This window comes from Sesamum indicum, linkage group LG11 (genome assembly GCF_000512975.1).
Source record: "Sesamum indicum cultivar Zhongzhi No. 13 linkage group LG11, S_indicum_v1.0, whole genome shotgun sequence".
Classification (NCBI taxonomy): Eukaryota; Viridiplantae; Streptophyta; class Magnoliopsida; order Lamiales; family Pedaliaceae; genus Sesamum; species Sesamum indicum.
This window is the reverse complement of record NC_026155.1, coordinates 10,309,703-10,334,707: the sequence shown is the minus strand read 5'-3', so window position 1 is coordinate 10,334,707 and position 25,005 is coordinate 10,309,703. Positions and strand designations below refer to the sequence as shown.

Sequence of the window (25,005 nt, the reverse complement as noted above, 5' to 3'; positions counted from 1 at the left end):
CTTATCTATCAAAAGATACCTTCAAGCAAATTCCAATTGACTCACTCGAATCCAGGAGGTCCACCCTCAAATTGGGGGATCCTCAAACAGCTGAGGATTCCCCACGAATCTGAGGAGGATTCAATCTCATTAAGATTTTTTTCAACCACCTTATGTTTGCTTATAAATAGAAAGATCCCCAATTGGAAAAGACAAGTTTTTGACATATTTAGACAATTTCTACATTTTGAGCTACGTACTATAACTATTACTTTGATGCTACAATTTAATTTAAAAGAATCATCGCATTTCGTGTTTAGGGTGATACTTCAGTGTCAATCTTTCTGTTGTATATAAAAATCGAATAATAAAACTCTTATTTTTACTCGTTTATACATTATTGTCTTCTATAATTTATTTTATTATTTTCTACTCCAAGTAAACCGAACACCACTATATTTTACTAGCATAATTCATACACTATATGTTGTGTATTTTGATAAAAATATAAAATGCAATACCAATTTAGGAAAAAAGAAAAAAGAAAAAAGGGAAAAGGGAGCAGGGGTGGGAAATGTAGCACAGTGAGTGTTGGAGTGGGAGTGGTGGTGGTGGCAGCATCAAATAGAAATAGAAATAGTTAAAGAGAATGATGAATCAAGATTCATCTTCTGTCCTCCATCTTCGCTCCCTTGTCTCGCGCTTCGCCATTATATTACTCTCTCACTCTATCAAAAGAACCCTAACTACCTCCACTCTCACTCACTCTTTTTCACATTTTCACACCCACCCACCGAAAGTAGATTTTTTACTACAAGGAAAAACTACATTCTTGCTCCCACTACTTCCTTTATGCTTGTGCTGAATGCAGGGATAGATGCCCTGCATTTCTTGATCTTTGCTTTTTCCTGGAAAATACAGCCAGATTTCTTGTTCAACAAGTGGCATATTGGTGTTTGGTTGTTTTCTTGGATCAATGTGAGTGAAGATCTTAGTCTTTTCAGCTTGTTTAAGCTCTTTTCTTCAATGGGGTTTTGTCGGATCTTCTTGTATTAACTGTATTTTTGTGCTGCTTTCTGCTGATTCTTTGCTTGGTCTTTTCGCCTTCTTTCTAGTGCTATGTGTGTAGAGTTTGTTCTTGTGATTAGGCAATTAGCAGGAAAGTTATTCACATTGAGTAAGTGGTACAAGAGGAAGACAGGATCAGGAAAAGATACAGAGCTAAACTTCAAGCTCACATATTGGATCATCCAATTTATCTTTTTCTATTTCCAACTTTAGTATGATAGTACATATGCACATAACCATTATCATTTTGTATGTGTGTGTGTTCATTGCAATCTGAAATGTATTCTTAGCCCCTTTACACGCACTCTTGCACTGACCAATCCACTTCAAGGGTCTCTAAAATTTGTTCAAGCTTTTATTTGCTTTTTGTAAAGAAAGCTTTAGTTATTTACATGCCTTGTTTTGTACCTCAGCACAGATTGTGGTGCTTATAACTGATTTTTGGATGACAGCATGTTCTCTATGAATTTTGAATTCAATATTCATTACTGCTGTGCATATGAACAGATTAGGTCTTGCAACAGTGTGAGAAGTTTGAAGAGAACTGGCTAAAATGAGGAATATAGTATCGACTGGTCCTTTGATGGTCCTAGTTCTATTCAGCGTTTTGCTTTTTGGGAAAGCAGAAATTTACATTGTGACACTTGAAGGTGAGCCTGTGGTAAGTTACAAAGGTGGTATCGAAGGGTTTGAAGCCACTGCTGTGGAGCACGACTCTGATGAAAAGATTGATATGACGAGGTATCTTAGTACACTACTTATATTTAGCATCAATATCTATATTTCTGCTTTTTCCCTCAGAGAAGCAGTATGTATTTTCTAATCTGGTTGCAGCTCTTATGGTGTTCCTTACTTCCATTAATTTACTCTGAGTCCTATCTTACGGCATATGGCTGAATTTTGATTCCATAGTGGTTAATGTACTTGTTATAGACACAAAAATGAGTTTATCCAGTACTTTCTGGTTTATTGCATGAGAAACTCTATTGATTTTATCATTTTTACTTTTCAATTTTTTGAAGTAAATTCTGGGAACTGAATCCTATTTTCCTTTGTGCTCTTGCCCACTCTCAGTGAATTGGTGCTATCCTATGCGCACCATCTGGAAAAGAGACATGATATGCTTCTTGCCATGCTGTTTGATGAAGGCACCTACAAGAAACTTTATAGCTACCGTCATCTCATAAATGGATTTGCAGTTCACATTTCACCTGAGCAGGTGAGAGTCATAGCACTTACTCTACTTTTTCCTTTCCTTCAAGTTGATGAATTAAAAAATCTCTTACTTGTTCAAGATATCATTGACCTATTATTAGGCAGAAATACTTGGGCGAGCACCTGGTGTGAAGTCTGTGGAGAGAGATTGGAAAGTGAGGAAACTCACAACCCACACTCCACAATTTTTGGGACTACCAACTGGAGTATGGCCTACTGGAGGCGGCTTTGATCGCGCTGGAGAGGATATTGTTATAGGGTTTGTGGATTCAGGAATTTATCCTCATCACCCGAGCTTTGCTACCCACAATACAGATCCTTACGGACCGGTCCCAAAGTATAGAGGTAAATGTGAGGTTGACCCAGACACCAAGAGGGACTTTTGCAATGGAAAGATTGTTGGAGCTCAACATTTTGCAGAAGCTGCTAAAGCTGCTGGTGCGTTTAATCCAGATATTGATTTTGATTCTCCCCTTGATGGTGATGGACATGGAAGGTTAGAGCTATTATGCTTTCATAACTTACATGGTGCTTGCCTTACATTTATGCTTTTCATTAAAATTATTGATTTCTTTTCCTTTTTGCTTCTCTCGTCTTCCTGCTCGAGTGAGGTGGACCTGTTGGGAGAGGGAGTAAAAATTTTGGTTGTATGATACCTCATCTATTATCATTCTCACAAGTATTTTAGATACGTCGATACTTTGATGATAAAATATTTAGGTGAACAGTATCAATGGGTTAAAGTTCACCTTATCACCAAATTGTGACCAGCCCTGCAGCACAGGCACTTGAATATAAATCCTCATTAGTGAGTACTTCATAACAGTAATGGATAAACATTTCATATATTACCTCTGTAAACATGTCTAACGTGTGACTACATCTACATCTGTTGTGGGTGTGTCATTATGGATGAATGGAGGTCTTGCTTAGAACATATATGTAGGCACTCTAAAACGATTGAATATACATTGTTTTCTGTATGACCTATGAGCACCTTTAGATGAAAATTTGAGTTAGAGGGAGTTCGATGATATCAATAACAACTTATGCTGAGAAGTGATTTAGGAAAATCTATTGGAATATAGAAGTGAAAAAATATGAGAGAACTTCTATTAGGTGATATTTCTAGCTGTTTATGCACTACTAGGTGATTTATAGTGTATATATGTGTGTATATAAACATATGCAGACTTCATTTGTTAGTGTATGAGACTTTTAGAGAACTGGCATATTGGTGTATCTTTGTGCTCATTCTTGTCAAGTCCCTGTTATGTATTGACACTTCTGAGTGTTTGTAATCGTCCACTCCTTGCTGCAGAAATAAACATTTTAACGTATATTAATGAGAAGGGTCTAATATAGATTCGCACGGAAGCAGCCAAATAAGTTTTAGAAGCAGCTTGTTGTCTTTAGTTGAGTTTGTGTTCTAAGCTAAACGGCCCTTCATTCATAAGAGAGAGTTTACTAATATATAAGCTCTATGTTCTGGTAGTTCCATGCATAAGAGGGCAAAAGGGGAGTGGCTGATGGTCTGATGCTCTTATGTTTTTTGTCCAAAAGGGGAGGGGTTTATGTGCTCCAGTCCTTGTTAGTTTGGAAAAAATATGACTTTGTTATTTCAAGTCAAGCATTCGTAAGTTGCAAAAATTCATGCCTTTTGAGGGCAATATCTCAAGGAAGGGTGATATACATTTCAGGAAAAAATGAAATTTCAAACACCATTCTTCCTTTTGATTACTGAAGGGCCTGAAAACTGCCCAAGGTGGTCCAAATTCTGTACTCTGGAGATAGATTTACATCCAGTCTGAGTTACTAACTATTTACTAGCGGATATAGTATTTATGCAAAATCATATAACTATGAGTCTTAGGATATTAATTTCTTATAAGCTGCTAATCATTTTTTCTTCCTTTCTCCCAAGCCTGACTCTTTGGGCTATTTACTTGTGGTCTTGGTCCGCATGAAATTGCCTTACTATGTGCTTTAATTTCATATTGTGTATAACGCTTTATGAGCAATAAGTACTAGCTATATTGAAAATCTCAGGACTCTTTAACATGGGTCTTCCGCTTTCTCACTTGTTATTTGATAGTTTTATCAAACTCACATTCACAATATCTTTTACCAGTCACACAGCAGCTATTGCAGCAGGAAATAATGGGGTTCCAGTGAGGCTGTGTGGAATTGAATTCGGCAAAGCAAGTGGAATGGCACCTCGAGCTAGGTAATCTTTTTGGTAACATTATCTTGCACTTTGGTATACAAGTCTCTCATAAATCATTTATCAGTTTAAATGTCACTTATTTAACAGTTCATATGTTTGCCTTCATGTAGAATTGCTGTTTACAAAGCGCTGTACAGAATATTTGGTGGATTTGTCGCAGATGTTGTTGCCGCTATCGATCAGGTATTCTGATTATGAAGTCAGTGTAGATATCAATTAAGATATTGAAGGTACTCTTTTTTGGCTATTTCTATTGAAACTTAATCTGGTTTCTTGCATATCACAATCATACTGAAATCTTTCTCATGCACCACCAGTTTCAATCATAGAGCATACAAAATGTTAAACACAGACATGCAGATTGGAAATTAAGCAGCAGCTGAAGCAACTAGCCCATTTTAACATGATCCACATCATGATGGATACTGCTATCACTGTGGGTTGATATGTATGAAGAGGGACTAGTCATGTATGAATTCTTATATTTTAGTGATGAAATGTGTTATACATCCTTCAAGTTGATAGAATGATTTTTTTTGCGGTTAAAAAGAGTTCAAGTATTTGATGACAAAGTTATGTTTAGTTGCTTACATTTGTGAATAGACTCCAGAACATAGCATACCATAGTGCAAGTTGTCAAAAATATCAACTAAACTTTCTTGGAACTTTCGTGTCTCTTTTGGGCTTCACTACTGACTTGACTTGTTCACAAATAATAAAAATGGGATAATAATCACTCTATGATCCCTGTTTTCTGTATAGAGGGGATTGACGGTTTTCATATGACAAGGTCCATTTTGACAGGCTGTTCATGATGGCGTGGATATTTTGAATTTGTCGGTGGGTCCGAACAGTCCTCCAGCTACTACGAAGACCACGTTCTTAAACCCTTTTGATGCTACCCTTCTTTCAGCTGTAAAAGCGGGAGTTTTTGTTGTACAAGCAGCTGGAAATGGAGGTCCTTTTCCCAAAACTGTGCTCTCTTACAGTCCCTGGATAGCATCTGTAGCCGCTGCAGTTGATGATAGGAGATACAAAAACCATCTCACCTTGGGGAATGGGAATATTTTAGCTGGAATTGGTTTGTCGCGTAAGTTCTATACTTGCTGAAAGAACTAGCAGACTATTATTAGATTGCCACCCTATAGTCTGTGATGGTAAATAAGTTATTAGTATAATTTGTCCAGTTTCTTCTTATCTATGAGTTCTGATCAAACTGAAGCATTAAAATTCACCACAATTGCACCGTATTTATTCTCTTCTCCTTTTCTTTTCCCATGGACACAGGTTTTTTTCTTTTGGGGTGGGGGGTGGTTGGCGCTGGATGTCTAGCACATTTAGTTTTTCTTTGTTCGTTTAATTGTTTGCACCTTCTTAGAAGTTACTAATAAAATTGTAAGATGAGTGCATTTTCATAATGCACGGTGGGCCTACATATGGCCCTCGGGTCTACTAAGTATTGTGGCTGGTATGATCAAGAAAGTTGTTCTAATCCAGTCCTCATGTTGTAAAGTATTCGAAATTGTGGGGTACAAGAAGAAGAAGCACAATGAGAAACAAAATATTAGCATTTGCTGCTTTAAGAGTAATGGAATCCAGCTTGGGAAAGTAATGAAGCTTAAATGGTTGCTTTTGGAAGAATAGCTAACTATATGTACTTTATTGCTTGCAAAATCTATTACCTTGATTAGTGTTTAGTTGGTGAAGGTTCTCAATTACAGATTTATTACGAAGGATCCTTATCCAGTTCATGTGAGATTACTTTCATAGGACAACTTTCTTTGCATTTGAGCCAATTCCTTCATCTTACTAAATATCACTGTTTGCAAGTGTTTTCCAAGTAACTCTGTCCACTCATCTAATTACTGTCTATTTAATTTTTTCCATGTTCCTGCAGCGGCGACGCATGGAAATAAAACATTCACCCTGGTTGCAGCTAATGATGTGCTGCTGGATTCCTCAGTTGCCAAGTATAGTCCTTCCGACTGCCAGAGGCCTGAAGTCTTGAACAAAAATTTGGTGGAGGGGAATATTCTTCTTTGTGGATATTCTTTTAATTTCGTTGTTGGTACTGCTTCAATCAAGCGAGTCTCAGATACTGCTAAGGCTCTTGGTGCAGTTGGCTTTGTCCTGGCGGTCGAAAATGCTTCTCCAGGAACAAAATTCGATCCTGTTCCTGTTAGCACTCCTGGGATCCTCATCACAGATGTTAGCAAGTCCATGGTAGCTATTATTTACCATTTCCCCTTGATTTAACATAATCCATCAAAGATGTGATTTGCTGTTTAGGAAAGAATTATTGTTCTCGGTAGCACTTTTCTAAAGTACATCTTTTTTGGTTTCTAAACAACTCTGGTAGCATTATTTGACTTGCTGACAAGTATTACTCCTGAATATTTCTATTCTAAGCTTTATCCTGGGCCTTAATAAAAATATTATCCTGAATCTTGTTGATATTCCGCTCATCATCAAATGTGCATATAAACTAAATGTTTTACTTAAAAATGTTATTGTAGGCTGTTATTTTGTACTCATAATTCTTGGATGATCACATATTTTAGGAACTTATAGACTACTACAATGTCTCTACACCAAGAGATTGGACCGGACGAGTTAAAAGCTTTAAGGCTGTGGGAAGCATTGGGGAAGGTCTGAAGCCTATACTCCACAAATCTGCCCCACAAGTAGCATTGTTCTCTGCTCGAGGACCTAATATCAAGGATTACAGTTTTCGAGATGCGGATCTCTTGAAACCAGATATTCTAGCTCCTGGCTCTTTAATTTGGGCGGCTTGGGCTCCTAACGGGACAGATGAGCCAAATTATGTTGGTAAAATACTCACTTCATAACTTTACATAATTTTCCCCTGTTCAATAAGATGAAGGGTTTTAAGCTGGCTTATTCTTGGATCAGGTGAAGGATTCGCAATGATATCTGGAACTAGCATGGCTACCCCACATATAGCAGGAATAGCTGCTCTTGTGAAGCAGAAAAACCCTCACTGGAGTCCTGCTGCTATCAAATCAGCTTTGATGACTACATCAACAACTCTCGACAGGGCAGAGAGACCACTTCAAGCCCAACAGTATTCTGGATCCGAGACTATGTCTCTAGTCCCTGCCACGCCGTTTGATTATGGGAGTGGCCATGTCAATCCCAGAGCTGCTCTAGATCCGGGGCTGATTTTTGATGCAGGTAATTAGTATACTTCGTCTTCTCCCTGTGTATTTTGACCACAACATTAAGTAGCATTTGTTCTGAAGTTGACCTCTAATAGTGGAATTTACCTGAGCTGTGTGCTTTATCTAATCATTGTATTGCTTCACTGTTTTAATTTCTGATTTAAATAAGCAAGTCATACTACGTATCTGAGATTTTATTTTTTTTATCTTTATGAGTCTCCTCCACAATCTTGGTTCTTCGTTGACTTAATTATTTAGTATCAAAGTCATCTCTAGCTTTATTTATTTCTTGGAAGAAAAGGTTCTCATTTTCCATTTTTATTCTGCCTGACTTGCTTTTAGGATATGAAGATTACTTGGGGTTCTTATGCACTACACCTGGAATTGATGCTCTTGAGATTAAAAACTACACACATACCCCGTGCAATTACACTCTTGGTCATCCATCAAATCTCAACACCCCCTCAGTCACGATCTCACATCTCGTGGGAACTCAAACAGTTACACGCACTGTAACAAACGTAGCTGAAGAAGAAACCTATACCATCACAGCAAGAATGGCACCAGCAGTAGCCATCGAAACCAGTCCTCCAGCAATGACTCTAAAACCTGGTATGTCCAGGAAATTCTCCGTTACTCTCACAGCTCGATCAGTAACTGGAACCTACAGCTTTGGCGAGGTTTTGCTGAAAGGGAGTAGAGGGCATAAAGTCAGGATCCCAGTTGTGGCAATGAGCTATTATAAATAGGACGGTCTTTCGGTAATATTCTTTGGGTCCATGTGAAATAAGACGCATAAGATTCGATGTATTTTGTATATGAAAGATATGTAAAGCTAAGTAGCATGAAGAGGAGATGCTTAGTTTCTTCTGATTCTATAAGTTTTGACTATAGCTGTTGTAATGATATGGTGGAATTACTTGTATTCCCCGTCATATTGTAAGAATATAACCTTGCTTTGGAGAAGGTTGGTAGGTTTCGACATCCGTTGTGCTGTATTTTTCACTGCTCATATAATGACGATTTATAGTAGCTGATATTCTTACCTGCATTGCAATATTTGATGCCCTCTTGACAAATCTTACTGCGGCTACCAACTTTGAACACTAACCGTGAAATTGGAGCCGAGTCTTCTTGATCTCATAGTTTGAGATGTTAAAAAACTTCTTATTCCACCAGAAAGTCGTGAACAACATGCATAAAATGTTCATTTCAAACAGAATGGACTACTCTATCTAGTCTTCAAGGAGTTCACATTCAATTCTTTGGAAGCTGACCTTCATTGCATTCAAGTCAAAACCAATATTACAGTATTGCTGTGCTAGTATTCCTATAACATTGAGGCCGTTTTTTGTAACATCCACAGCCATGCAGAAGACGTAGTCGTTTGCTCTCCAGAACATGCCTTCAACGTCCAAATAGACATCAGCTCCCTCGGCAAGATGCAACGTCACTAGTGGGAATCCTTTGAGATCCTGTTCCATATTCCCCCAGTAGCACGGACGTTCCCCAGCGTTCTTAACTTTTACTAGCGGCAATAAACCATCCAAATAGTTCATCACTTCTTCCTTCAGTGGTTCAAAAGCACTTCTCAGCAGAAGAGTTAACGTTGAGCCCGTGTCAATCACAACATTAAAATGGAAATCTTGTGGGTTCACTATTTGAAGTTGCTTCTGCCCCACAGAAATTCCTTCTAGGGTGACTCTATAGTGATTGCTCCTAAACTCCAAGGGTGTCGAATAGCCTTGAAGAACAGCTCCTTCGCCTAATATCAGCTGGTTGTACATGTAATGAGGATCGTTAATGTTTCCTATACAGTATGAAAATTTTTTACCTACACGAGAGATTAAAGAGTATTGGTTATGAACTTGGAGTCCAAGAATCCCAGTTAGTTGACGAACATTTCCATGACTTTCAAGTCCATAACCGAACACTAAGTAAGGCATTTCCGATGTGCCCCCACTGGATGATTCGAATGTGAACTTTTCTAAGGCCATGATGCCTGTGCACCTTGACCCATCTAAATATCCTATGGCAAATGTACATCGGGATTCTTGTCCGCAGCCAGACAGGTGAGAATAATTACTGCATTGATATTTAGGGTCACATGAAAGTTCAGTGTAGGTGGCTGATAGTTTAGGATCATAAATGGGGCAGCCAGTGCAAGGGGGATGCTGAAGCCATGTCAAATCGCTTCCAGTGTCCAGAGCTATAAGTTGTGGAACTGGAGGCTCCCCTATTGAGATATTTATGAAGAAGAGTCTACTTTCTGGAACCAGAGGACCTCTAATGTCCTCCTGAGATAAAGGGCTTCCAGCAGTACTCGTTCCTTGTATATAAGCTAGACGTGCTCGTGAAGTATTTATGGCATTGTTTGTAAGATCTGAAATGGTGGGATTTGGATTTGACAACGCAGCTAAAATGGAATCACGGTGAATGAGTCGGAGAACGAGCTTAGTACGATTTGCAGCAGCATTCTTGGTGGCCACCTTTGTTGAGAAACAGACCATGAGAACAAGAAAAGTGAAAGATATGACAGAATAAAGACTTCGAAGTACAATGTAAGACTTCCTCATTGTCAGAAATTCCTCTGTGATCACTTGTTAGAAATGAGTGGAAGCAGGTTCAGACATCATCTGCATTTTGAACAAACAAAGTGGTGTTGCAGATCATAATTAGGAGGGTCTTTAAAGCAAATTAAGTAGTCATAGTTTTCAACACACTTATCTAAAATGTAACAGGATTGTTCCTACGACATAACCTTTGCTAACCTTAAATGCCATGATTTTTACATGCGCAGTAATTCAAACTATTGATTCAGCTTGTAACTGGTTTAAGTAAATGAATACCCAACTCATGATATAATTACCAATTCTTGGTCATAAACACCGTGAACGGGACCTTCATTCACTCTACCATGTTGTTACCTACCGCTCTTTCTTTTTGTGTGATTGATCTTGAAATGATACTATAAACACAATGGTCTTTTATCAAATGAATTAGAACAAGATCAACTTTCCAGATACTTAAATTTCACCTTGTTAAACTATATTGACAGATAACTTAAACTGGATTATACATCTTGTTCTTTGGATATACGAACAGGAAATTCATCTTTATACACTAATCTAACTCCAGTTAGCGTATCGATGTTGCCTGTGGAAGGTAACAAGGAAAGACTTTGAAAGTATCAAGATTATTAGTCTTCAAGGAGTTCACAGTCAATTCTCTGAAAACTCACTCTCTTTGCATCCAAATCAAAGCCCACATTGTAGTATTGCTGTGCCCTTATTCCTAATATATTTTCTCTTGATTCAACCATAGCCATGCAGAAAGCTGATCCATCACTAGATCGTTGAAACACAGCTTCAACATCCAAATCTACGTTAATTCCCTCAGCAAAATGCAAAGTCACAAGAGGGAATCCTTTGAGGTCTCTTTCCAAATCTCCCAAATAACAAAGCAGATTCTCACCGTTTCTAACTTTTGCAGGTTTTAGCACACCATTCACCAAGTTCTTCACTTCCATCATAAGTGGCTCGTAGGCGCTCTTCACCAGTTGAGTGTACGTCGTGCCTGAATCAATTGTGACGTTAAAATGGAACTCTCCTTGATCGTAGATTGCTAGTTGCTTCCCTCCCACGCTTATTCCTTCCAGAGTTACAATGTAGTAGCGATCTATGGTTTGCAATGGAGTCGAATCACCTTGAATGACGGCTCCATCGCCCAATATCAGCTGGTTGTACATATACTGAGTGTCGCTTATATTCCCTATGCAATACGAAAATTTATTACCACTACCAGCCGCAAAATAGTATCTTTCAGGAGCTTCTAACCCAAGAACGCCATTTAAGTCACCCACACTTCCATTAGTGTCGATTGCACATCCAAACACTACGTCAGGTACTTGCACTGTGCCTCCAGTGGATGTTACAAATGTGAACTTCTCCATTGCCAGTACACCTCTGCTGGTGGACTCGTCATTGTATCTTATCCTATACGAACACTGCGATTCTTGATCCTGATGACCGTGTGCAAATTTGTCGCATTCAGGAGAATTACTTGATAATTGAGTGTAGGTGGACGACAGTTTAGGATCAAACACATTGTTACACCCTTTGCAACGGGTACAATGAACCCATATCAATTGACTTCCAGTATCCATTGCCAGAAGTTGGGGAATTGGAGGCTCACCTATTGAAATATTCACCATAAAAATGCTACCATCTTCCATGGGAACTATGGGAGCACTAATGTCATCAAGGGACACAGAGCTTATGCTGATCTTTGTGCTTGAATAGTTACCAAGACGAGCTCGTGAGCTATTTATTGCATGGATCGCATGATCGGAGAAGCTGAGTTTTGGTTTGTAGAGAGGTGACAAAGCTATAGAATCACGGTGAATAAGCCTAAGGGCGAGCTTGCTATGTTGTAGGATGATAGCGCTGGTTTTGCTTGTAACAATGAGAACATGGAAAATTACAGCTAATACAGCAACAAGCCTGTGAGTACATGTCATTCTCATAGTTTTTTTCGCTATGTCAAAGAATCACTATTTTGAAGGCATACAATCTTTTTTATAAGGTTTATGGATTAGAACTTAACTCTCAACAATCGTAATTCTAGCATTCTCTTACAATATACCTATTTTATCAACAAAAGGGCTGAGTTATAACCTGATCGTGTGAATGTTCTTTGTGTTCATGGGTTAGTTTCAGCTTAGGTGCAACAAGGAGTATCATCCAAAGTGCAAATTAAGTTTATATTTTATCAACAAAACGGCTTGTAATTTTGCAGTTAATGGAGAAGTAAGCGTGCATTTCATATATTGTCTGAGCAATTTCAAGTAAGAATCTCTGTAATCTCGGTTAGTATAGTTACTGTCTAAGATTGCAATAAGAACTATCAGATGACGATAACTATGTACTAATTTGTCTTATGAGAAATTCACTGCTTCTTTCAAGAGTACCTATAATCTTAACTGTTATTGATTCTCATTAGGAATGGACAACCTTGAAAAGAACATTGTACCAGACAACTAACAGAATACACTAAATAAATAAAATACATTTTAAATTTACCAATATAACTCAATTGAGTAAGCCGAACATATTAAAAGTTAGCATAATATAGACAATCAGTGAAGCACCTAATCGTGCTACAGATACTGAAGACTTCAAATACTATTTAACAAGTAGGTATGTTTCTTACAGCAGCTTCACTACATCACGGTCTTCCCGGTTGGGAGTACTGATTTCAGGAAGAAAAATTGCCTAAACAAAATTTAATTCAACAATTCACAAGAAAAAGGGAAAACTGTACCTATTAGGAACATATTTGCAACTTTATAACAATGGCAACTTCTAAAAAGGTCAGCCTCAGCATTGCTGCTGTAAGCCTCAGAAGTTTTAACGTAAATAGCCCAAAGGGAGGTGGGAAAAGAGTTAAACATCTAATAGTTGTCCCCAAGGAAGCAATGATGGCTATTTCTTCACCTTTGTTGGTATTGGGGTGACCTTCATTCTCTGCCAGCCGCCCTTGCACTCAACAAGAAGCCATCTTGGGGAGCATCCGGTCCTATATAACATGACGTGCTTTACAACAGCAGAAGCTACACCAGAAATGGAGAAAAGGGGGTCGACTACAAAACTTGAATCGACCAAAGAATCGTTGCTGAAGTTATCGTCCCACTGAAATAGATGTGTAATTGGGGAAAAGATGCAATAGATTATCTAGAGTTTCAGGTAAGAATTTCCTCGCGAACAAATAACATGGCCGATGATTTCCGTTCCACAAGCAAGGTCTAACTTTGACTTCTCTCTGTAGTGCAAAAAAATAATGTTCGTCAAAATACTAACGTAGCAGAGCTTTAGCAAGGTACGATGCTGAAATATCTACTAACCCTTTCGTCACTTGTTACATGCACACTGTCGATAATAGACTGCAAAATAGTTGAATGCGAGTGTCAATTAATTCCTTAAAACAAGATATAACAACACATAATCTGTTTTCCGAAACCAAATTGTGTAAGTCAACATGTTGGATCCAATTAAAAGGAGCCCCAAAATTTTGTTCATTAACCAGAGACTGATAAATAGGTCATGCAATTAAGTTTACACCATATGGCATCTCCTTTCCATGATTTGGTTGTTGGATGACTTAATTGAACGGAACTATGCCCAAGGAAAACTTGAAATTAGGCTGGGTGATAATTGAATTTCAGAAGATAGAAAAAACCTGAAATCAAATTGGTGAACCAGATTAGGAAGAGCATAAGCCATACCGTAATATTTCTCATTAGCTGAAAGGTAACATCCTGCGCTCGGTATGATTTTGGATGCCACTTCATTTCAGACCAATCAACATGTGTTACTGACCAATTGGCTATTCCAGCTGGATCAAGCATCTGGAAAGATAAAACTATACACATCAATCAAAAATATCAAGTGGAAGGAGAGAGGAAGGCATCTTAATGATCCAGATGCAGTAAGTACAAGAATCTCACATAGAAAAAGGTGGGCAAATAGTGTTCATCAGAGTAACAGTTGCGGCCTTCCATGCCCGGCTGTTTAATCAAAAGAAATACACAACACTGGTTCAGTAAAATTAGACAGTGGCATCCATATTTCAATGAATATGCCAACATAAATAGCAATAGTGCACAAAATGAGAAAGAAGCAACTGGTGAGGTAGAAAGGTCCTAGGAAAAGCAAGATAAATCAAACCCCTTAAAAGAAGCATGGGATATTTGCAGTTATTTATCTCCTTAGGAAACTAAAATGAAGAGTGCAAGGAGTGACAGAAAGAGAATCCAAGGAAGCAAGATATCAAGGCTTGTCCTCCAGCATTTGGTGCATTTTGTTGTAACTTTTGGTAGAGTATCAATAGATAGTTGAAATAGAAAAGTGGATAAGACAACTAGCGTTGATAAGCTAAGCAAGAAACCTCTTGAGGTTCATACATGGATGCATTCTCTGTTAACATCAAAACGCTCATTATCAACTAGCACAAATTAGATACACATACTTAGCTTGATGTCAGGTATTAAATTTATAGTTGAATGCAAACTGGATATCTCATCTAAAACAAGCATAGAGAAGCAATGACATAAATAAGCGGTTTCCTAATAGAATGTAAAATTTATGTAGAGCATTAAATAGGTTCCTGTCTTCAAGAACTTGTTTGATTGGAGGGAAAAGTGACTATAAAAGAAAATGATAGTAAAACAGAATGTATAAGACAAATTTATGTTTAGTTTTTAGGAATAAATAGAGGGGAAGTAAAACTAAATGTAAACCAAACCCCTTTGAAACCAATCTCTTACTGTCCAAAATTGGAAGGAAAAACGAAAATATAAGCTGTAAAGACAAAAGAAATCCTCATTTTTAATGTTCATTTATCATCTTCTGAACAAGCACAATTTTCCTCCAAGCATGTTCTATTGTATTAATATGCTTATTTGTTTCTCTTATTCCGCGAGAAAGTAATTTCATACTTTATCCTTGCTTTTTGCCAAAGAAATTTTATTTACTACCTTATTCATAACCACAAGTTTTCTCACTTTATGTTTCATTTACTTTGCTAAAAAGTTTCAAGTTTAATTTATAAATTTATTGAGATAACTTGAAATCATTTTGATAGTAACTTGAGATAAAGGAAAAAGGTATTATTCTCCACTTGGGGCTTGACCTTATTCTTTTTCCCTAGATAAAAAGAACAAGAAACAAATTCTAGAATTCATATATTAATTATCCACCCTTCATCTCCACTTGCATGTCCATGGCTTATATGGTACGGAGTAATTTTATAGGACTGGAATATAAGTAAAGGTTTTGAATACTTTTAACCCTTAAAACTGATGGTGGGGAGTTGGGAGTCATTTCAGTAATAAAGGTCACTTGTGTAGAAAGAAAATTGTCATCTTAGGAAATAGAGATAGGAAAATCAACTTGTGTATTTAAGGTTTATACACATATACATACATATATGTGTGAGCCATCAATTTATGATCTCTTTCAAGAGCATTCACATGTTGGGCAACATATAGCTGATAATCTGTGTTGTTTCTCAATTATTTGATATTTGATTCATGTGTCCACTTTTACTCAAACAAAGAAACAGTTGATCACGGAATTTTAGAAGTGTTTCCTGCTATACTGAGAACAGTTTTTTATCTTAAACACATCGCCCAATAGATTATTATTTACTTGGTTATGTCAGTTGATGTAAGAGTTTTGATTACAACCAAAAAAATGGTCTAGGCCCTTAATTGAGGAAGCCTACTAAATATCTAGCAATATATTCAGTAAGAAAGTCGAGAATCTCCAGTAAGAAATATATTCATAAATCAAACTGTGATCACCTTACAATATTCCCTGAATTTTGAATAGTAGAGACTGTCAGCCATGATTATGATAGCATGCTGCCTCTTCATTGTGAACCACTGCATTGTTCAAAGAGGATATTACAAGATGAAAAATTAACGAAGTCAGGAATGAGCAGGCAGCAAAACGTTAATTAAATCAAAACTTGCAACCACCTCCAGAGAGAGAATAAATGTATAAAAAAATCAGTCTCTAACAAAAAGATGGTGCTCAAGTTGGACATGCTAAAACACAAGCATAAATCTGAAAGCATTCCTTTTTGCTCTCCAAAAAAACTATGAAGAAGATGAAACTTAACATTATAAACTGTGAGAGCTGCTCGCTCTTTATTTTATTAACCTTTTAAAAGTTTGAAAACAATTTCCAATATGAAACTCTTTATATAATAAAAAAAAATGTCAAAATATGAAAACCACACCTGTGCACCCTTTCGAAAGTCTTTCTTCTCAACTTCAGGTAACATGTATTCAATATACCTGCCAGTTCCATGTGGTCCAGGATCCTCGAAGCTGCAGAAAACAGGAACAGTGCTTATCTCTCACATTTATTTATAACCAAAGGTTGCATTGATTATAATAAATAGCAGACTTAAAATTGAAAACCTTTTTGAATGCTTAATAATATAGGGAAGGGAATGAATTTTACAAGCAATGTTTGTCTTCATTCTTTTATGATCAATATAGTCAATGTGGTGTTTATTGTTCATTCATGCACATGATTTTCATGATATTAGTTAGATATGCCTGATCTTTTACAATATATAAAAGAATCTGATAATGAAAAATGTGCAGTTCAAATTTATTTTAGAATGTTCTTAGTCAGGGTTCCGCTTGGTATTCGACCTATCTATTTAAAACCTCACAGCTGAATATCACATAATATAAACCCACTAGGGTATTGCGGGATGCATGAAAGAAGTCACCAACAGGAAAATAGAGAGGGAAAAAAAGTGTGGACTTACCAATCTATAAAGCTAACATTTGTGTTCATGAGATAGTTGTACACATAATCAAAATCGCGAAGTGGTATACAGCTGCGTCCCCGGAAAATGCTTGATTAGTATGTAAGTATTTGCATAGTTAAGACAATAGAGGAAAAATCAAAAGACATAACAGAAATTATTATTCGATAAACCTGTCAGAAAGTAGTACAAAATGTTGGTTGTTTGGATCTTTGAGTGCATTTGCTAAAAGTCGTCTTTCTGCATCAACCATTGAAATTTTTCCCCAGACTACCTGCAATTGTGAACCATTGATATGAAATTAAGCTGATGACAATTTTAGTCCACTCACTGTTATCATTTAAAAACAGAACAGCCATAAGATTGATATCAAGCAATCATAGAGCACTTTAAAAAATATTGTACATAAATCTGGTAGTTTATTAACAGATCACATTAAATAACTTGACATTAAAAAGAAGCACATACAAGAATTATATTTTGTCATTTGTCCAATTCAAACTAATAAAGACAAGTAAAGAAATGAGGAATAAACCGTGTCACTCCGAATTTCCCGATTGATAAAATAACGGCTGAAATGCACAGGTTTATCCTTGGACGCATGCACGTACACAGAAAATCTACCTTCATGGCCCTGCCATATATAAAGGGAAAATTTGAGAAAAGAAATATTCAGTCCAAATTGAGGAAACATACAAAGTAGAACACTAAACATGTTTATAAATTAAATAGAAGAGTGTAGGCACCAAGCTGATCTCGCCATCATTCTCTTTTGGCTGGAAAATTTTGCTCTCATTTCTATGGGTGAGGAGCTACTTGGTATACGCTTGGGCTTCCTTAATACATTTCAGAAGTTGTTCTTTATGTTTTAACCTATTAAAGTTCCTTCTATTTCCTGGAAATATTAACCTCTTAGAAGTGCCTCTCCTTCAACTCCTTGTAATCTTACTTCTCATACTAAAATTGTAATCCTTGAACCCAATCACAAACCCATAAACTACTAATCAATAACATTTAACCTTACAGCATCAGATCAAACGAGAGAGAGTAGGCTCACCATCACTTAACAAGCATACCAGAAGTAAAGTTGGATGAAGTTGGTTGACACAGATTCAAGGTTTTAAGGACTGAGTACATCAGTATCAACAAATAACGCAGAACTAAAGTGCATAATTATTTATTTTTTTAAAAATGAAAATTTTTGTCCAGGAAAGTTACATCAACATTCCATTTGAAATAAGTAAAACATTTTAATAGCTACACAACATTTTGAACAGTTTGATAGGGTTTCCATGGAAAGTAACACTTTTGTGCATGACAGTATCATTTCATAATTCTTGGCATCCCTACCAAGTAGTTCATAATATACCAGATATCATATACAATTTTTCATACACTAGCTAAAACAAACATCTGTTTGCCTGTTACATTCCACAAACATCCAGGATCTGGCTCCCCACCTGACAACTCACATTTTTCACAAGCTTTAACCAAGCAGAAGGCAGAAGATAAATCTAGCTAAGCACTCAAAAAGAACATCACTATTCATAATTAGCTAGAAATTGGTTGCAGCATCTAATATCTCAAAAAAAAAAAAAATTATCCAGAAAAAGTAAAGAGAAAATTATGGTGCAACTACTTCCATAAAAACTTGCGGACACATTATGCTGCGTTCTGCATTCTCTAAACGGACAAGCTGTTATAATTACATGAAATGATAGCCTTCAAATGCACCCAAGAAACCTTTGACATGCTATCGACGAGATTGGAAATCCTTCCACCAGAAACTTAATCTCGTGATATAACTACATAAGAAAAGACCTTCCTTTTGTCTAATAATCATGTCAATCTTGCAAAAGCAATAAATGATAATACCAATGTAAAACTGGCACATCAGCATTAAAAGAAATGAAGTACCTGAAAAAATTTGTCCCATAGCCTCTCAAATGGTAAAGCACCTGGTGTCAGAAACAGGAAGGCAATTTTGGGATTCAATGATATAGCAGGAGGCGTTTTAAGCATCTCTCTGATTACAATACGAGAAGCAATTTCATCATCAGTTAGTTCTCTGGCAGGCTTTGGAGGAAGCCAACTTTTGAATCCCTTGCAACCATGAGAAGAGAATACGTAGCATGCTGCAGAATTGTGAGGAGGATAGACATATGCGCAAATTAGGAAAAAGCTGACTAAGGAAACCAATACGATTATCCACGTTGGCTTCTTTAAATGACCGCGTTGGCGAGGCATTGGCAATATTGGTGCGTCTTTTATGCCTAGACGCCAGGCCTGAGCTGACTTCATCTAGAAATGATGCATCAGAGGTCAATTCTCAGAAATGCTTTATCTTGTTCCACAGCCCACCTCAAATAGAAAATCCGCCAAAGTGAACAGTCCGTACCCGCCTAAGGCAGACCTGAAACACTAGATCCAGTAAGAACTTAACAATTCAGAGTACACAAATGAAGAAAATGATGCCAAGCACTGTTGGTATTAATAATTTGAAAACATTAAGAGAGTTTGGAGACTATCTCAAACTCAAGTGCGAACTAAATTGGTAAACAGAAAACAGCTTAGTTGCTAAATTGCTTACAATAAGTGGACAAGTTTAAATAAACAAGGCTGATATATATGAAAACAAATAGACAAGTTTGATATAGATGAACACCAAAATTATTACAGTTCAAAACTGCAATAAGATACAGATACATAGCACCAGTTTGTTCAAGTCACAGTATATCGGAATTCAGCTTACAACAAACAAGATTCCACCAAACCACTAGACCAGATTTCCAGATAACACAAGAAACTTCACTTCACCATGACATGAAAAAGACAAGGAAGAGCAGTGCCTGAATCTGAGATCCCCATCTTTATATTACTCGGGTCCCAAAAAATCGAATTGGGATCAGAGGAATCAAATGAGCGACTATATAGTAATATTAATAGAACAAAGGCATTGCTAGATTCAAATTTCCAAATCCCCGCCTCCAACCAACAAGAACCCAGCGAATTCGTCACCAAACAAAAGCCAAAAGAAATCCGGGGGAATAAAAATCGAAATTAAAAGTCAAAATGAACCTATTCCGGAATCAAATCCAGGATTCAACAAACCTCTAGAAATTGCAACTCAATCCACGCACGACACACACAAACACCACACAGATAGCAGACACATGCTACATGCAACTCCATCAACACGCACATGAAGGGAAAAAAAAAAAAATTAAACACCCACGCCCAGACAAATCAATGCAGCCTCCATACCAGCATTAAAAGAACCCACCCCCCCTTCCCCCACCCCTCCCACGAATGAACATTACCTGATTGAACCAACAGTTGAAAGAGCTGGAAAAAGAGATCGAACGAGTTGAATCTTTGCATATACCAACACGTACGTCCCGCGTATACAAAGTTAGAGTATGAGTGTGTGAGATCTAGGGCACATGGAACAAATTGAACCAATCACAAAAAGAGTGCGTGTATGCAGATGAGTATACATACACAAGCATAACCACACAAATGCATATAAAAATGGATTATATAGATGGTGATGATGAAGGGTCCGAGTGTGTTTGGGGTGGATTTGTCTGTGCTATTTGTATCTTGATTCAGACAGTTGGAACGTCATTCTACTCCATCCAACCATAACAGCATTTCCAGCCGGCGATTTTTACACTCCCCCACTAATTTTCTTATGATAAATAACAGTAATTACTGTCTTAATATAGCTACATGCTAAATTGCTCAAACCCCAATTTTCATATAATTATAAATATTTTTTAAAAAATTATCTCTACTCATTTTCTCTAACTACTGATTTATTTCATTAGCTTTCGTCAAGATTTCATTTAGATTTTAAATTGAATTGTCTGAAAATTCATTTTTATACCATGAATTATAACTTTTACATATTTTTTATATTATGTAGCGATGGTGAGACATCGTCTATATATTATAAATAAGAATAAAATGTATAAACCAATCACTTCTTAAAAAAGAGAATAAATAAAATAAAACTAATTTAAAATATTATCGACACAATAAAAGAATTAACATAGTGGTATTCCAGTCAATTTTGTAAAAAAAAAGTAATTAAAATTAATTTTTTAAATTATCTAATCATGAAATAATTATCATATTTAAAAAATAATACGACGATGTCACTAACCATATTACTTGTACATACCATCTTCTTTTTATTAAATATATAAAAAATTATATTTGTTATTTCTTTTTAAAAGAATAAAGATGTAGTTCATACTTTTAATGTACCGTTCAAGAGTTACATAATTACGTTATATATTAAAAAAAATTAAATAATAAAAAGTATTTGAGGTTGTATCAAATATTATAGAAGCTCGACATAATTTACCATATAGAAGTATACTACATTGCAGAGAAGGTGGGGCACGCGCAGGGGAGAGCGCGTGTGGTGAGGGAGAATTGGTGGTCGTCATTGGTGTTCTCAACTTGTTGTCAGGTGGGGTTGTCCAATTTGGTTGTGGCAAGTGGTTTTCGACCCCCCCACCCCAACCCACATTAATGGCGGATTATACTTTTTTGGGTTTTTTTTTTTTTTTTTTGCCCTCTATTTTCTTTGTGTGGAGGAAAATTAATACAAGGGAAAATACTAGGAATAGTTCATGCCATTGGTCTAAACAGTTTTCTAGGTCTAAACATAGACAACTACAATTTTGGTGCTAATTTGGACCATGATTGGAGTGCTACTTGACCTTTTTGTAATAATTATTTATGGGGTTAAATTTAATCAAAATCACGTTTAATGAAAAGATACATGGTAATCTTTAATTAATCACAATTATTATTTTTATCTAATTATCCATTATGTTCTATGAAATAATCTTTTAATTCCTTTATTAACCTTAAAAAGATATTAGTTTTTAGAATATTGCTATGATTTTTATTAATATAACAAATTATAAATTCGAACGTGGTAATTATTTTTATAGAATTAGTGATTCCAAAATTAATTATTTTATGATCAGATATGCAATTGACAGTACAAATTAGGGTTGTGCCAAATTCTCTCTTTAAAAAGTTAAGTCAAAGTTTGAAATATATCAATAGTTGTTAAAACAAATTTATTAGCTATATATAAACTTTCATCACTTTAATATCGCTTACCATGACCGATTAAAGCTTACCTAATTTGTTTATATAGAACAACAAGATGAGTCTTTTTTTTTTTTTACTTTGTCCGGTTTGATGACCAATTTTCTGATAATCATTTGGAACTAAATTCCATCTTTAATAAAAGTTACAATTTCAACATTTTAATCCATAATCGATTATTTTGTAATTAATTATACATACTATCGGATCGAACAAAATTTAAATAAATTTAGTGAAAATTTTGTATTTTTGATCTCATATGTTAAGTTTTTTTTTTTCCTGTCAATTGTATTCTATAAATTAAATTATTTCTCATTTTCTGGTCTTCACATAATGAATGGAAAATTAAATTAAAAATGATGTAACTTATGGGGGGGGGATGCAATTTTTTCAAATTTAGTCATCTAAATAGGGAGCAACGAGTAACAGAGGTTTCCAGCGTGCCATAGAAAATTCTAAGCGGGGGGCGCGCTATTGGTCACCGGCGCCTAGGAAATTGGAAACGAAATATTTAATCGCGCGCGTGTTAATTAAAAAACGAAAAACACATACGACGTTGTGCGGGGCTGATCTGTCGATCATCATTGACCTGTCGTCTGCGCTGGAAAAAGACTTCAGTGCCCCTATTTTCACGCAGCAGCCAGAAGCGCGTGGTTCTTAGTGCCGATCCAAATCCAATTGGTATCATTATGTAATGAATTTCTTTTAATATAATTTTTTCAGTCAACTAAAAAAGTCAATTTAATTTCCCATTTTTTATGAAAAATTAATAATAACATAATAGAGGAGCATAGTCCACAATGCAATTAATAATTTATTAATGTTTAAAGAAAAGAAAAATAGCGACAGGCAATATGTGATTAATGGGTTGATGATCCATTACTGATTTACGAACTCACCTCCGGACACATCCCCGAATCCACCTGAAGAACGCTTTCTTCTTTCCAAACCTTGTCGCCAAAATCTGCATATACCAAGTCTCATCCTGAAATTTACCATTATGCTCTACCATAAAAAAATAGTTAACTATATTTTGTTATTCAAATTATGATTATTTTTATACTTTAGTATTTAAATCTTTTTCTTATGTTAATTTATTATTTCAACTTTACAAACTTTTACACTTTGTCATTTATAACTGTTTTCAACCAAATTTTTTGTCAAAAAAACATCAAATGCAATGCAAATATGATATTTAAATATCATGTGATATGATATTTTTCATGTATGCACAACATGTGATATTTTTTTGCCAGAAAAATTAATAAAAAACCGTTATATATGGCAAAGTACAAACTTTGTAAAGTTGAGATGTTAAGTGACACACAAAAAAGAAAAAAATGATAGCAAATTGTAAGAACGAATACAGTTCGAATGGCAAAATATAATTCACCCTACAAAGAATTCTCTACTTTCTCACTCTCAAACTATATATATCGAAATTTTCTTTCTTATTTGATTGAAATCAAATTATTCAAGACTGATATATACTTTAGAAGAGTTGAGGATACATAGGAATAGGATAGGAGTCGCATTATCCATTTGGACTAAGATTGGGAGAGTCAACAAGAGTTGGCCAAATTAAATAAGTAGCAAAAATAAGATGGATGGATTGTTTCATACGTTAGACTTTGTCTTGTTATATCAATGTCTTTCCTCCTAATATTCCACGTTTTTAATAGGGCATGTGCATGGGCATGTTTCCTTATAGTTTCCAGGAAAAGAAAAGTTGCTGAAAAGTCTAGTAATTGAAGTCAGATGTGGGAAACGAATGCTACAATTCTTGACTTGTACACGCCATTTTTGGTTATTTATTCATTTATTATTATTGGAGATAATCAGATAATTATGCTATTCTTATATGTAATTTAGTATAATTACACATAAACCTCCCATAATTTATAAAAATACATCTAGTATCCTAACTTTGTTACAAATAGCTCTCTCTGATAATAAAAATTCATCGAAATTGTTGATATTAACAAAAAGAATACGAAAATCCATATTTAGTCAGAATGAAAATGTTTAACCTATAATAAGTCGGTAATAAGTTAATCGAGAAAATATGAATTTACCTTCAATTTTTTGTTCATAAACAACTTCGACGAATTTTGACTAATGAAGAAAGCTATTTATTAAACGAACATACAAAAATTAAGAGTACTACATGTAATTTTTTAACCACATAAAATTTACATATAATTACACTAAATTTCATAAAAAAAAAAAAAAAAAAAAGCGGTATAATTTCCCTTGTTATTATGTAGGGGTAGGGGAGGGGGTTATCTATAAGAATTGAAGGTTATGACTTGTAGAACTTTACCAATTTATTGTAGGTAATTATGAAAAAGTATAATTGATACAAAATTAATTTACTGATGTCTATGTGTAATTTCTCTATTTATTTAATTAGGTGAACGGAATCTCACAACTGGAAGCAGTAGGCCTTTTGTGGAAGAAGACTAGAAGAAGGTATATTCTCAGTACATGTGGGGACAGTAGTAGAAAAGGAAGCTTGACAGCAGCCACAACATGTGCTTCAGATAAGTATGAAAAAGACAATCGACAATCCACTCAAAAGAAACAAACCATTATATAATTGTAGTTAGAACTAGTTTCTACTCAAATTATGGCTTATTTCACTACAACGTGGACCAATCCAACTATAGTCCAAAAGCCCACCGGTACACGATCCGTGAATTGTTACTCAAATCAAATTTTATTAAATTAAATTGATTGCGTAGCAAAAACATCACACTTGTAATGTGATTAGTTATTTTTATCGATACACTTGTCATGTGATTAGTTACTTCTATCGACACTTGCCATATAATTGATTTCGATCAGACCAAACTT

At 35.7% G+C, this 25,005-nt stretch overlaps 5 protein-coding genes across 10 annotated transcripts in view; 1 reads left to right on the top strand and 4 right to left on the bottom strand.

Annotated features, from left to right (window-relative positions):
* On the top strand, positions 554-8,716 carry LOC105173887 (subtilisin-like protease SBT2.5). The gene is made up of 11 exons (XM_011095790.2): positions 554-957; positions 1,555-1,788; positions 2,122-2,266; positions 2,364-2,758; positions 4,394-4,489; positions 4,600-4,672; positions 5,294-5,579; positions 6,387-6,712; positions 7,051-7,318; positions 7,403-7,684; positions 8,014-8,716. Exons 2-11 carry the CDS (start codon positions 1,601-1,603, stop codon positions 8,418-8,420), a joined length of 2,466 nt encoding a protein of 821 aa, XP_011094092.1. The 5' UTR covers positions 554-957; positions 1,555-1,600; the 3' UTR covers positions 8,421-8,716.
* On the bottom strand, positions 8,835-10,312 carry LOC105173932 (aspartic proteinase CDR1). The gene has a single exon (XM_011095852.2). It carries the CDS (start codon positions 10,245-10,247, stop codon positions 8,907-8,909), a length of 1,341 nt encoding a protein of 446 aa, XP_011094154.1. The 5' UTR covers positions 10,248-10,312; the 3' UTR covers positions 8,835-8,906.
* Positions 10,759-12,225, bottom strand: LOC105173931 (probable aspartic protease At2g35615). The gene has a single exon (XM_011095851.2). The coding sequence runs from the start codon at positions 12,194-12,196 to the stop codon at positions 10,871-10,873; it is 1,326 nt and encodes a 441-aa protein (XP_011094153.2). The 5' UTR covers positions 12,197-12,225; the 3' UTR covers positions 10,759-10,870.
* LOC105173886 lies at positions 12,771-20,713 on the bottom strand. Of its 4 annotated transcripts, none has more exons than XM_011095789.2 (11): positions 20,337-20,711; positions 18,934-19,429; positions 17,552-17,650; positions 17,190-17,290; positions 17,017-17,088; positions 16,474-16,564; positions 16,034-16,114; positions 14,177-14,236; positions 13,955-14,077; positions 13,574-13,612; positions 12,771-13,491 (listed from the first exon to the last, which is right to left on the bottom strand). In XM_011095789.2, exons 2-11 carry the CDS (start codon positions 19,315-19,317, stop codon positions 13,351-13,353), a joined length of 1,191 nt encoding a protein of 396 aa, XP_011094091.1. In that variant the 5' UTR covers positions 19,318-19,429; positions 20,337-20,711; the 3' UTR covers positions 12,771-13,350. The 4 variants fall into 4 exon arrangements, with proteins under 4 accessions (XP_011094091.1, XP_020553505.1, XP_020553506.1 ...); XM_020697846.1 differs by lacking the exon at positions 20,337-20,711 and adding an exon at positions 20,128-20,268; XM_020697847.1 differs by lacking the exon at positions 20,337-20,711 and adding an exon at positions 19,769-20,097.
* LOC105173885 (structural maintenance of chromosomes protein 2) overlaps positions 22,549-25,005 on the bottom strand; it is a 9,743-nt gene continuing 7,286 nt past the window's right edge. The window contains exons 15-16 of one of the 3 annotated variants that reach the window (XR_848789.2): positions 23,049-23,134; positions 22,549-22,772 (exon numbers count right to left, since the gene is read on the bottom strand). The gene's annotated coding sequence lies outside the window, so the exon portion shown is untranslated. Of the gene's footprint in view, positions 22,773-22,930; positions 23,135-25,005 lie in introns of those variants that run through there. The other 2 variants (XR_848788.2, XM_020697616.1) reach the window with 2 other exon arrangements.

What these genes read in the sequence shown, in the direction of transcription:
- LOC105173887 (XM_011095790.2), top strand. Translation starts at nt 1,601, where the DNA reads ATGAGGAATATAGTATCGACTGGTCCTTTGATGGTCCTAGTTCTATTC. An exon ending in GGAATGGCACCTCGAGCTAG is followed by an intron (nt 4,490 to 4,599) that starts GTAATCTTTTTG and finishes GCCTTCATGTAG; the next exon opens with AATTGCTGTTTACAAAGCGC. An exon ending in AGCTGGAATTGGTTTGTCGC is followed by an intron (nt 5,580 to 6,386) that starts GTAAGTTCTATA and finishes ATGTTCCTGCAG; the next exon opens with CGGCGACGCATGGAAATAAA.
- LOC105173932 (XM_011095852.2), bottom strand. Translation starts at nt 10,247, where the DNA reads ATGAGGAAGTCTTACATTGTACTTCGAAGTCTTTATTCTGTCATATCT.
- LOC105173931 (XM_011095851.2), bottom strand. Translation starts at nt 12,196, where the DNA reads ATGAGAATGACATGTACTCACAGGCTTGTTGCTGTATTAGCTGTAATT.
- LOC105173886 (XM_011095789.2), bottom strand. Translation starts at nt 19,317, where the DNA reads ATGAAGTCAGCTCAGGCCTGGCGTCTAGGCATAAAAGACGCACCAATA. An exon ending in ATTTGCCCACCTTTTTCTAT is followed by an intron (nt 14,078 to 14,176) that starts GTGAGATTCTTG and finishes TTATCTTTCCAG; the next exon opens with ATGCTTGATCCAGCTGGAAT. An exon ending in ATGTAACAAGTGACGAAAGG is followed by an intron (nt 13,492 to 13,573) that starts GTTAGTAGATAT and finishes TTTGCACTACAG; the next exon opens with AGAGAAGTCAAAGTTAGACC.